Source organism: Falco peregrinus, chromosome 7, assembly GCF_023634155.1.
Source record: "Falco peregrinus isolate bFalPer1 chromosome 7, bFalPer1.pri, whole genome shotgun sequence".
Lineage (NCBI taxonomy): Eukaryota > Metazoa > Chordata > Aves > Falconiformes > Falconidae > Falco > Falco peregrinus.
Genome location: NC_073727.1, coordinates 27,002,426 through 27,015,701, shown reverse-complemented (window position 1 = coordinate 27,015,701; position 13,276 = coordinate 27,002,426). Strand labels below are relative to the sequence as shown.

General features: G+C 35.8%; 1 protein-coding gene across 1 annotated transcript in view; it reads left to right on the top strand.

The window, feature by feature from the left end:
• The window catches only part of REV3L (REV3 like, DNA directed polymerase zeta catalytic subunit), a 124,739-nt gene that overhangs the window by 39,757 nt on the left and 71,706 nt on the right, over nt 1-13,276 (top strand). Inside the window, exons 2-4 of the mRNA XM_055810198.1 lie at nt 7,633-7,822; nt 10,413-10,487; nt 11,962-12,122. Coding sequence (XP_055666173.1) covers nt 7,633-7,822; nt 10,413-10,487; nt 11,962-12,122 — 426 coding nt within the window. The remainder of the gene's footprint in view (nt 1-7,632; nt 7,823-10,412; nt 10,488-11,961; nt 12,123-13,276) is intronic.

Sequence of the window (13,276 nt, the reverse complement as noted above, 5' to 3'; positions counted from 1 at the left end):
AGTACTGTTGCATCAAGCTCACAATGAGAAAGTGTATCTTCTATGGTAAGTAACTTGTCCAAGGTCACACATGAAGTCTCCGTAGATGGAAATTGAACTCTTGTCTCTTTGATTCTAGGCTAGGTATTACTTCAGTATGTGCCTAGTTATACAGAGATTTCTAATTTTAAATTACAGAGGGAAAACCCAGCCTTTCTCCCTCTAAGGCTCTTCACATCAAGGGTGAAGGAACAGGCTAGTTATGAGTCACAGGTGCTCATTTTCCTAGTGGATAAGCTTTCTTTTATTTTTTTTTTTTTTCTTTTCACGAGAGTAGAGGTTTTACATGTTATAAGGAACAGTTACGGACTGAAGAATTACAAATAACCAAACACACTATTTGGAGTCAAAAAAATGTAATTAAAAATATTTTTTTTTTCTGTCCCATTCACCAATGTTACTGAAATCAGTGTCTTCTCACATGCCAGAGAAAAACTGAAAGCCTTGACACAAATATCAAATATTATATATGAAATGTGGCTTTTGGGCTCTGTTCTTGATTTTGTTTTGATGATATCTTGCAGCTGCAAGACCTTATTTCATTATTCTTGTTTCTCTAGTATCCAGTATTTATGACTACAGTGCATGTAGTCCTCCCTTTCTTCTTGCCTCCTGGGAAAAAGTTGACTTGATTCAGCACTCTGGGAAAAGGTTGAGAGTTTCATTTAATCACTAAAGAAGTGATATTAATACAATGTTACTACTAAAGAATTCTTTGACATTAAAAGATTAAAATCTTAAGGTTTTGAATGACACAGCAAATGTTTTCAGAGGAAAAGACCTTTCCAAGTTTTTCTAGGGAAGGGATTTGTCTTCATCAAAGTATTGCCGAACTTGTATGAGTCCATGTATGTGACTCATTTGCTTTCTGTGAGAGGTAAAGAATGGTGACTTTAATTTCATAGGCTATATCAGCACTTTAAAGTTGTGCCTATCTAGCAGAGTACAGTAAGCACTCCTGTTGCTACTTGATGTTGAGCCTGTTCATGGAGAAAGAGTGAGATTGTCTGTGGTATGGTGACTTCTATTATGGAAAAGTATTTTGAAATTGGGTTCTAACATTTATCCCATCTATAAATTTTCGTTTTTTACAATTGTTTTTCTAACAAGATTGTTACTTTTCCTGTTCTCTGTAGTCCTCTTTGTTCAGTTTGTTTGTCAAATTGTTTTAGTCTGGATGGTTTAACAGTTATTTGAAAATACCTGTTATCTTTTAAAGGTGGTAGTGTTGTGTCTTTTGGTTTCTAATGACTTTGCTTTACTATTGCTGTTAAAGGAAGAAAATCCCTTATGACTGTCCAGCCTTTTCTGTATCCTGCAGTGACACACTGGATGTGTTCACATGCATTCTTCTGCTAATACTGTCTGTGTTTAATTAGTCCTGCCACTTTACAAAAACACACTTAAAGTACTTTTAATAGATGGCAAGTGTATAAGAAGCCTGTTGTCTTCAGTCTTCTGCATCTTTTTTTAATCTTCAGCCAGAATTTGCCCAAAATCTTGGGATTTTGCCCTGTATTTAAGTGCTGCTGGATTCTTTTTACTCCCACTCCACTGTATTTTGCAGTGCTCTGGGAGAAATAGATCATAGTCCAGCAATTAAAATAACGGTTTTAGGGAGAGCTTTAACAAAACTGGTTGTTGATTTACATGCAGGGAGTGGGTTCCAGTTAGTTGTCCCCCAAGGCTCTGCTTAGCTTCTTGTAATGGGATCAGCTTGTTCTGTGAAAGAAATATCACAGCAAAATGTGTATGTAGACCAGCACTGAACTGTTCTCTGATTTAGCTTAATTTTTGAAAACTAGGTTTAGTTTTTGTTTTCTGATTGCTAAATGAGATGATACCTATTCAAAATGTTTCCAGTATTGATTTCAGTTTGTGAAGTTTCTGTAATCAGTTCCTAAATTAAGTATTACAAGATAGGAGCTAAACGGCTTTGAGTATAATTTATAAAATGTTACTAAAACTGTATCACAACTGTAGGACATGCTCTCATTCATCATTAGAAATCTCAGATGCAGGTGTTTTATATTTTAGTATCATCCTGTCTAATGCAAAAACAGTAATGAGGCTGAAACTCCCCTGAGCTGCAGAGTCAGGCTCTTATTATTACCGTACAAATCTTGCATTCTTGTCTGTGGTGGTACAAAACCAGGTCTGTAGAGCTTTGCCTGTAGCCTTGTGATTAGGTCAGTCTGATGTGAACACGTTGGATTTGGCTGTTCATAGGTAAGACAGATCCTAGAACCTAGTGTGTGATTTCTTTGGGGTGCCTTTAACTCAGTCTTGACTTACAGACTCAGTAGGTTCCAGTGTACTTTAATATTCTAGGCTATAAACTGCATTGCTTTAGGATCATCTACATGTTCTGTTTAGACAGTTCTCCCATGAGGGTGGAAGTCATCTGGAGGAGGTAACTGGAGGCAGCATCTGCACAAGCTCTCCCCTTGCTGTAATACGAGCCAGCAGATAGTTATGGATGTGGAATTGTATCCAGAACAGATGGAGTTCCGTCTTCTCCTCCTCCATTATATACACGGATTTTTCTGCACTAGCTGTGGTGAATCCTTAGGTGTTCCTTGTCTAACCTGTTTGCATACTTTATTCCTGAACTGGACAATACAGTAGTACCTTATTAATAATTTTCAGATTTTTATTTTTTACAATAATTTGTCCAATTTGATCTCAGTGGAAAGAAATTTTAGAAGTTTAAAGCAAAATCAGTTTTTTCAAATGGTGAAAAAGCACTTCTCTGCGGACACTTTAATAATCCTCAGGTTCTCTAGCTTGTTGTATTGTGAAATCAGGTGTTCATATGCTTTGGCAGGGGGAGGTGGACCAAATGACCTCCAGAGGTCCCTTCCAACATCAACCATTCTGTGATTCTGTGTAGACAGCATCTCAGTTTTATCTGTATTAGCTCATCCTATATGGCTGAGCATTCTGGTGGTCAGTAGAGGTCAGTTCTTGCATCTTCTTGAGTAGTTGTTGAACAACTTTGCATTCCTTTACCATATTGGTTTCAGTTGTCTTCTAATTCTTTCGAAGTTTCCTGTCTTAGGGTTACTACAGGTTTTTTTCTTCTAATTTTTTAATTGATACAGTAGTTCAAGGATTACGCTTGGTATGTGTTCCTAATAGTAATGCATATGGCAACCATCTTAAAAAAAAAAAAACAAAAAAAAAAAAACAAAAAAAAAAACACCACCAAACCACCAGCAGGTTGGCTTTCTTAGTCTCTCTCTTGGGGGTTTCCAGTACACAAAAACTATATTTGGTTTTAATACTTTGGTAACATTTATGCCATTTGCTTTTGTAAGTATGGGTTTGGGGAATGGGCTCACTTTCTTCGCTGTCTGAAAATATTGCATTTATATTATTTTTGAAATACTGATTCATTATTATTATGGCTGTTTATCTATATTGCCATTTAGTTTGCAGTTTCTTCTTTTCAGAGAAGATAGCCAGTTTGCTAGTTGAGTGTCTCATAATATCTCAAGGTTTTGTGTATTGCCTCTTTTCTGTGTTGTAGCAGCACTTTCTGCGTTCCTTCGTTCACCACTTCAGCCTGAAAAAGACTTGTGAATAAACCTGAGCTTTACTTCTAGATTTCTGTATGTTTACGCAGCAGCAACCTTGAGTCATACACTGGAATGCTTGATCTGTGACCTGCAAATAATTCAGCCAGTGCAGACCCCATTCTTTAAGGGAGCATGGGCCAGAGAAATTGTTGGGGCAGCAGCTTCCTCCTGGCTGATAACATGATCACCGCCAGTCCTAGCATTTATGTACACATTATGTTAATTTGTTAATGGAGACATCATATGTACCGCTTGGGTACAGAATGGTTGCGATGCATGTGCACAGTAGGTCCATGATGAGGCCACAGCATGAAATGTTTAAGTGGCCTGTCCCATCTGAAAACTCTGCGAATCACTTCCAGGTGTCCAGTTCTGCATCAGGAAATCTTGAGGACAGCGATCATATAAACCATATGGCTTTTCTGCAGAATCTGCTGTCAAGCACCACTTCCATTGATTCTACAGATGTAAAGAAACCGATAAATAGATGTAAAAATAACATTTGCTGATCACTGTAAGCAGTTGCTGCTGTTCTAGCAGTACAAATTTGCTTCTGTCTCTAACTCTGAAAAGAAACATAAGATCGACACATTTAAAGCATAAAACTTCTTAACCTTATCCCAAGCCAAGTTTGTAATTTATATTAAATGATGAGTTTGTGTGGTCTGAGATCCTCAGTGAGTAGAGCTGTTTTCTCCTTGTTGGCTTGATTGGAAAGAATCCACTAGAACTTGTAATGCTTAGTGCAAACCATGGTTGCTGTCACTGGAGTCAGCTTCAGACTCAACACCATGATGTTTGGTGCAGTTTGATGCTTTTGTTTAAACGATGGAAGCAAATGACTCTGTTCTTAACACTAGCAGAGTAAGACTTGTAGTAATATGGATTGTAAATAAAAATAGTACTATGACCAAATATTGCGGTAAATGAGTCAGTACTAACAAGGATCAGAGTGCTTGTATAAACCCATGTAACTTGACAACTGCTGGCCTGATAGGAGACTTGGAGCAGCAATGGTTTGTTTGCTTTCTTGGCAGAATCAAAAATGAAAAGCAGCTCAGTTGTATGTTTTCTAAGATCTCCCTGGAGTTAGGTGGTAATTTTGCTTTTTGGTCACTTGAAAGCTATAGTGTTCTTCACTATAGTGAAGTTCATGGAGTTTTGCCCATAAAGGGGAGTGCAGGGGAAGGAGGCAAAAGAAAATAGAAAGAAGCTTTCTTTGTAAATGTTCTCTTTTTTTATTCAACAATAAAATGCCATTTCAGTTCAGCACGAACTGTTAAATACCTGCAGTAGAAATGGATATATTGCTTTTTAAATTTGAGTAATGAGGTGCTAGCTATGAAAGCATTATTATCGAATTGTCTTGCATCACTGGAAAGGAACGTGAATTTAAGTACAGTAAGTTTAGACTGTCTCCCTGTTCTGTTTATTCTGGTGCTTTGCAGTTTGTTTTTTGGGGGAACGTAAATTAACTGTAATTCAGAAAAGCTGGGCAACCATTAAAACAAAGGTGTTTTTTTTTTTAAAGTTATCAAAAAGAAAAAAGTTCATAGCTAATACATGTTTAAAAAAAGGTGCAGAACTGATTTTTGACTGAGAAGCTGTAGGTAGCAAACACCTGAATTTATAAAATTCATGGGGGACAGACCTGTGTATTTGCCAGAAATTCTTGGTCTGTAACTCCAGTATCCATTATCAAATTTAGTTTGGAGTGGGTTGGTTGGTTCACTTGTTCTTTTAAAAGCTTCAGGAGGCATTCTGGCAAATTACATACATGAATAAATTTGAATTTCTTCCTGAACATAATCCTGACATGTATTTGAAAAACAAAACAAACATAATTTGAAAATCAAGCAAACAAAAAAACCCCACACCACCATATCCAAATCCACACATCCACTGTCCCCTCCAACTCAAGAGAAAAAAAAACAACCACAAACCATCCAAAATCCCATACCCCACCCCCCCAAAAAAATGAATAGAAGAACTGAGGAGATTTAGACAACTATGAATCTATTGTTAATTACATGGCAGAGGGAGCAATCCTTTATTTCCAAATTAAGTCTTAAGTACAACACTGAGATTTGTTGGCGACTCAGTATCGAAAATAAATGGTCTGCTACTACTGCACAGGTCAATACTCTCTCAGTTCACATGCTACTACTAATCAATGAATTCTCTCATGTTAGGGGGGAAAAGGTTTTCCTGCCATATAAAGCTGTTACTGTCCTTTATTTTGCCATTTAAAAAAAACCCTCTAGTTCATAGTTTCTCTTTCTTTAGTTTCCCCTTTTTCTTAGTGTATTATTATTTGAAATACATAATACAGAAATGTCTTCTCCTGAAATAGTTTAAAAGCATGGGCAGAATTTATCACAGATGATGGCCTCAACATTATGCATGAGTATATATAGGTTGTATTTAAATATTGCTGTAGAGATTTGATAGGGTGACTTACAAGAAGAATGAAATTCACCTTGGAAAATGGACTTGTACTAACATCCTTTGAGCGGCTTCTTTCACTTCTAGACATTACATGAAGGTCTGTTAAATATTTGAAGAAAGAGCAACACATTTGATCTTACCCCCAGTAAAAAAAATGCGGTGGTGTTTATGGTATTCAGAGGCATGCATGTCACAGGTGTAAAAATTTGTAAACAGTCCTGATTCTGAAGCTCTGTTCTTCCTGCACTTCAGTGGACTTAGAGCTGTCTTCACTGGGTGGGGTGCACTGATGTGGGTATGAATTAGTGTAAATAGTTCAGGTAAGGTCCTGTCTGCTGAGAAATAACGTCAGTTTGAAAGAATAGACTTTTGGAAGTCTTCTTGTTGGTCTTGTGGACCAGTGCAGTTGTACTGCCTCTTTCCCTGTAATATTTATCGCCTGACTGGTGAAAGCACTGCCTTTAGATACTGTTTTGCTATCTTTATATAGGGGAGTTATCCAAACAAAATGCAGTATCGTAAAATATCTCTAGTTGGAAGGGACCCGTAAGGGTCATCAAGTCCAACTCCCTACTCCTTGCAGGACTACCTAAAACTAAACTGTATGACTATGAGCCTTGTCCAGACACTCCTCAAACTCTGACAGGCTTGGTGCTGTGACTGCTTCCGTTTGCCTGTTGTTATGGTGTCGTGGGGCTTAATCAGCAATGTGTGCTAGCAGTATTTTCCTGTGAAACTTTTTCACTGACCAGCAAGAAGTCATGAATGATTCTGGGGGCTGAAAGGATGGTAGGCAGGACCTGATGTTAGTTTCAGTAGCTAATGCATACTCTGTTGTATTCCATGAGGAAAAAAACAGAGAAGACTCATTGCAGTTGAGATTAGCCCTCAGAAAAACATGGTAGGTTTGGGAAAACCTGGTCTGCATCTCTGTACTGTCTTGTCTAAAGCAGAAGCTCAAGCTGTGGTCTAGCACAATGGTTTTTGTGATGCGTTGTTTCATTCTGCTGTTACTGCAGACTCATGAAAGCTCATGCTGAGAAGCAAGCACGTTGTTAGAAGGCTAGAGATCTGCATATCCAATAGAGACCTCTTGGGAATCCACAGATCTAAAACGTTGAAAATCACCTGGTTTTTTTCCATATACCAACTTAAGTCTTAGTTGTGTGTTCATTCTAGTGAGAAATGGGAAGAACTTTGATACTCCAAAATTTTCACTAAGGCTGAGAAGCTCAGCATGCAAAATTATTCTCAGAGAGGTGTTGTGTTAGTACTACAAAGAAAACCATTAGTGGGAAATTCTGCTGTTATACAAGTGTAATCCTGTGTACGTCATGTAACCACATCTGTTCTGTATTGCTTTTGTCAATGAAACAAATGTGAGAGCTGCTCTAAGTTGGTACATTATTGTTTGAAATACACCTGAACCCGTTTCATAAATTTATCCTGTTCCTGCAGAACCTGAAAATAACATAAAAAAAAAAAAAAAATCAAACCTAGGGACTGTTTGGAAGAAGGAAAAGATGTAGCCATTAGAAAATAAATGTTTACCTTTTCTTTTTAGGTCAGAAGACTTGTCTCCACTTACATGGTATCTTTCCTTACCTCTATGTACCATATGATGGTTTCGGACAGCATCCAGAATACTATCTTCGTCAAGTGGCATTCAGCATTGACAGAGCACTTAATGTGGCTTTAGGCAATCCGTCTTCTAATATTCAACATGTTTTTAAAGTGTCATTAGTATCTGGAATGTAAGTATGACCTCTTAGGATTTTTGGTTATTTGTTTTGCAATGTTTTTGCAGTTGTACTACATAGAAGCACTTAACATGGACTTGGGTGACTGCAGTGCTTCTTCTTTCCCACTTGCTTTGACTTTAACATAATCAACAGATTTTCCCCAATCTAATTCTCTCAGCAGTGCAGACCGTGAAGTGCAGGCTCTTAACCAATAGTTTACTTACCAGTCAAACTGACTGTTTTATTTTGTGTAGCTTTCTATTACTGCTGGAACTATATGCTGTTACTGAATGGTAACATTTTATGGATTCTCTTAATCAATTTTTATTTATCTTGCATAACTAAGGACTGAAAAATGTGTCAAATCATAGTGAATAATAGGAAGCGGTCCTAGAGGAACACAGTTAGTCTATACATGCATTGAATTTCTCATCTTCAAAACAATGTAAATGCTAATTTTCAGTACTATGCAGCACTATCTTCTATCAAAAGTGCATGAAAAAACCACATGTTCATTCTATTAAGTTTAGGAAGATAATTCTTCTGTTCCCAGCCACTTCTAGTGGTATCTTATAGATAGTGCTAGTAAAGTGGCTGCGATAACTTCTTTTCATTTTTAATCGGAACTTTCTGATGTGGTTTTGCAGTAACAAGGAAGGTAACACCCAAATTTCTTATTTTTGTTCTTTTTGTGAAGAACTATGTGAATTGCAGTATAGCTGTTCCTCTCAACAGTGAGAGCTGGGCAGGGTGAACTGCTGAAGACAATCTTTCCTGGAATCAGTGAGAAAACATAGAGACTAGGAGAACCTGCCTTTTTCACCTCTCGTGCCTTAGAGCTTCAAAGCAGTCATTACTGAAAGTCAGATGCTCAGTGCCTTAAAGAAGCATAGAAAAGTGTGTTTCATGGTATTTTGTTTGCTTGCCCAAGAGGGTAATGGGAAGCACCTAACAGAAAATGTAATTTATCTTCATCTTTACCTGTGTAGACAGACATGTTTATGTAGTCACACAAATCTGTTTTCTTCTGTTCTGACCTGAGTCAGATTATGTGCATAGATATTATAGTGTCTCTGTGGTAAGAAACCAATATATTTCATTACATCTTGGAGATTATTTTATCTCTTCTCTTCTGCATTAGCAGGGAAATTGTTATGTAATAAAGGTGTTTGCAAAACCTTTATATTTCTAATGTAAGATTTCTGTTGCGTTAACTTCCAAACATAGTGAAGGTCCAAGAATAAAAACGGTGACATTCACTGTCCTTGTGAAGTTGAAGTAGGTGTTTGTAACTAACCTTGGAAGTGTTGTAAATCTTGCTCTCCCTGCTGCCATGTTGATGTGAGCATGGATCACTTGCCATGCAAGTGATGACTTTTTTTAAAGTAACTTTTCATTTACATGCCTACAGCACATTGAGTCATCATAACTCACTGTATAGAACCTGTCGTTAGATTCATACTATCTCTGTAAGAGATTGATTTGTGATAAAGATCTGATCTTCACCTTTCCTGTTCTCTTAACAGCTTAAAGTTTGTTGTTTCAACTTAGCTCAGTTTTTACCTTCATAAACGTTTTTTTTAATAGTTAATTCTAGCTTTTGGAGATATTAAATGTGTGCATATTTAACCATATTTAGAATCACAGTATTAATGCTGTAGTTGTGCAGTTCTGCTGAGTTGGCATTTAAGTCTGAAATCCCTCTTACTACTCAATTTATTTTTTTTTTACTTAGCAGGTAAGCATCACAGTTGCATTTTTAATAATATTTTTGATAAAGAGATTGTCTTTTATTTTGTAGAGGTAACATTTAAATTTATGCTTTCCTGAATTTCTGTTGACTTTGGTTGTGATTACTGCAAACTGTAGACTTCTTTCATTCATCCAATGTGTTGAATTATGGCCTGTTTCCTTAACATGCTGTTTTACAAGCCTGTTAGATTAGATTAGAATTATAGATGCTGAAAAGTCAGTAATTCAGTCAAGTAATACCAGAATTAGTGCTGCCTGTTCAACCTCAGTTTAGTCTTGACATATTCATTATGGTATGTATTCTTTAATTGCATTCTCAAATCCTATTTTCTTCAGGATTCATGCCTCATTTAGTGCACAAGATGATTAGTAATCACTGAGAAGGGGCAGATATTCACTCCTTTAAGCTGTTCTCATTGTTCAGTTATTTATGTTACACAGCCAGTATTTACTCATTTACACCTGATCTGTAGAATTCATGTCCTTAAGGACTTCATTACAGCGTTTATCAGAAAGACCAAGCGCTGTTTTCGAAGCAGTCCAACGCTAATAAATTATGATGGTGAGCCATCAGTGTGTTTACATGTGGAGAAAGTGAGAAACTATGTTAAGCTGGCAAGTGCCTTCTAATGTAATTTTTTAAAAGATATTTTGATATGCATAGGGTCTTTTATATTTATAAAGTAACATAGTGCTCCCTTTGTCCTGACATGGGAATTTCCATTCTGCTGGATATGCAGTTTATCTTGTAATTTCCCCTCCCTGGATTTTAATACTCTTTATAGTAAAATGTGGTTGAATAAATGCCACAGCATAACTGGCTAGCTTCTTGCTTTTACTTCTTCTCCAGGCCTTTTTATGGTTACCATGAAAAGGAGAGACAGTTTATGAAGATTTATCTTTACAATCCTGCAATGGTAAAAAGGTAAGGATGCGGTGATATGAAGTTCTGGCTGATTTCCTTAAATGTTGAATTAAAAAGTCAATTTTGAAGCAAGATACACCTAGATCTTAACAAAATAAAAGCAACAAAGTTATTGTCCAAATTTTTCAAAACACATAAAAGTATTACTAATTCTAAGCATACCAATAATCTTCTTAAAGCAGTAGCATGTTAGGAAAGCAAGACAAAATATAATTGCCTTTAGTAGTCTTGTATTAACTGTAATTCTTGAACACTTGAACAAATTTGCATCAGGTTACTTTTCCTGTAACTCTTAAGGAAAACAGTGTAGTACTCTCATATATTACGAAGTAGATTTTGCTAGTTTTTAAGTTTTTAAATTCTAGCACCCATTAAAATTCAAAATATACTTGGAAAACTGGATAGTTTTTGTTATTAGACAGTTTCTCTATTTCTCAATAGGGTAATGTTCTGTTAAATGAAAGTGCAGCTGATCTCAATCTTCCTGTCACACTAGTTGCAGTAAATTCAGGAATAAATAAGGAGGAATTATTTCTCAAGCATAAACTGAAATCCCTTGAGTGTGTAGTATTACCTGTCATAACCTATTTTTAAAGCTCTGTTATATGATCCTAAGATAGGATTGTCTGGTTTTTGTTCTAGACTAGTAAAATTTTGCATTATTTTAAATTTCTATCTTAAGGTAATCTATGTGCATGTATGACATGACCGTTCTTTCAGACTCCTCATGTTTGAATTACTTCTGTCCAAATAAGGACTGTAATTGCACTTAAATTATTTTCTTAATTTTTCTGTATAAAACTTTATTTTTTGAACCCAATTTAGTGCACTTATATATGTTTAGTGCTTTTCTTTGATTTACAGATATATCCTGTTATTTTGAGATTTATCACACCAATTTGTAATTATCCAAATACCTGCAGTTATTTTTAAATGTGTGGATGTTTAAAAGAACAGGTTTGTCATGCTCCTAGGGAGGTATTAAAACGCAGCTTCTGTGTGTATACAGTATGCAACTTCAAATTCACGTAGGACATCATATATATATATTTATATATATATATAAAGGAGAACCAGAGAGACTTTCAAAGTTATTACTGCTGATAGGTCCATAGCTGCCACAGTTACTCTGTAGAAAGATTTCCATGGACTATAGTGTCTTTGGATCAGTTGGAGTACATGGTATGATGTTTTTTCAGGGGTGGGTGGGTTTTCTTTGGGTTTAGTTTTGGGTTTTTTCTTTTAAGCTGGAGGATTCACAGCTCATTTGTAATTAACACTCAAATATTGAATCATTATTAGCAGAAATAATTTTTGTGGGTTTGTTATTGTGAAAACAAAATTCTTGAGTTAAAAATCCAACTAAGGCAAAATTTAAGAAGTGTACGTATTTTATAATTTGATAAAATCAAATATCAATATTGTTGTCCTGGAATATTTTTTTGTTTATATCCTAATTTGTCTTTATTTTTAGAGTATGTGAGCTTCTTCAAGGTGGAGCCATAATGAACAAACCATACCAGCCTCATGAAGCCCACATTCCCTACCTCCTTCAACTCTTTATAGACTACAACTTATATGGAATGAATTTAATAAACCTGGCTGCTGTGAAATTCAGAAAGGCAAGGAGAAAAAGTAAGGTGTTTATTTCTTAAGACCAAATAATTATTTTGAAGGCTAAAAATACCATTTTGAACAAAACATCACTAGCTGTCAGATTTTTGCCGCAGTTTGTGGCTGAATGGGTACGATGTGTTGCTTCCATATAGTTTGCTTTCTACGTCAAAAGAAAGTCTGCATGTAGCTTTCTATCATGTTTCCTTTTTGTGCCTGTGCATTTGGATTGAGCGAGAGTCTGCTTCCTGAAATGAGATGCTATATATCAAGAAACACATGTTCTGTCAGCAGTGCAGCTGTAACCATTTTCACAAGATGACCACACCTCTTTTCAAATCAGAAGATTTAAAATAGTTGATATTTAGTTGAAAAATCTATAGTTGAAAAATCTACGTGAAAGATGGCATGTTAATACTGTTGCTTTGGGTTTTTTTTTAATTTTGGTTTTGATCGCTATATCACTTGTAATTTTCTTTGATGCGATAGTGTCTTTACAAAATTATGGCTAATTGTTATGCTCTGCTAACAAATAATGTTTTTAATTAAAATGCTTGTGTTTGTACTAAGGTCATATGTTCTAAGGTGAAATTTGAAATATTAATGTCTCAGCAAAGGAGAATTTTAAATTTTCATTTTAAAAAGTTACTTTGACATTTTAAATGTACACACATAAAAATGAAGTTTGGCAAGAACATCCATAAAATTATCTAAATGCTTCAGTATGAAGGGGAGATAACAGTAGGAAAACCATAATGTCTTTGGTACTTAATATTTAGAAAAATAAGTATAGTTTGCCTAAATCATAATTGTTCTTACAGCTAAAGCAAGAATTGAAAAGAATGGTAAAGTATCTTTCTGTAAAGGCAGCAAGTAAGAATCATGCTGACTTTAATTTTGTCCCATTATTTTTATGCATGTATATTCAGACAGCAATCATCGAATCATTTAGGTTGGTAAAGACCCTTGAGATCATCAAGTCCAACCGTTAACCCAGGACTGTCAAGTTTATCACTAAACTGTTGCTAAATAATTAGTGCATGGGGTTTCATAACTGATTCTCATCTAAAGAAAAACACTTTTCATATGCAACAATAGGCCACACTTGCTGCTGTCAAAACTTCAGGAAGACAAAAGCTCAGCCATGGACAGAGGCCAATCCTTGCACAGCAGCC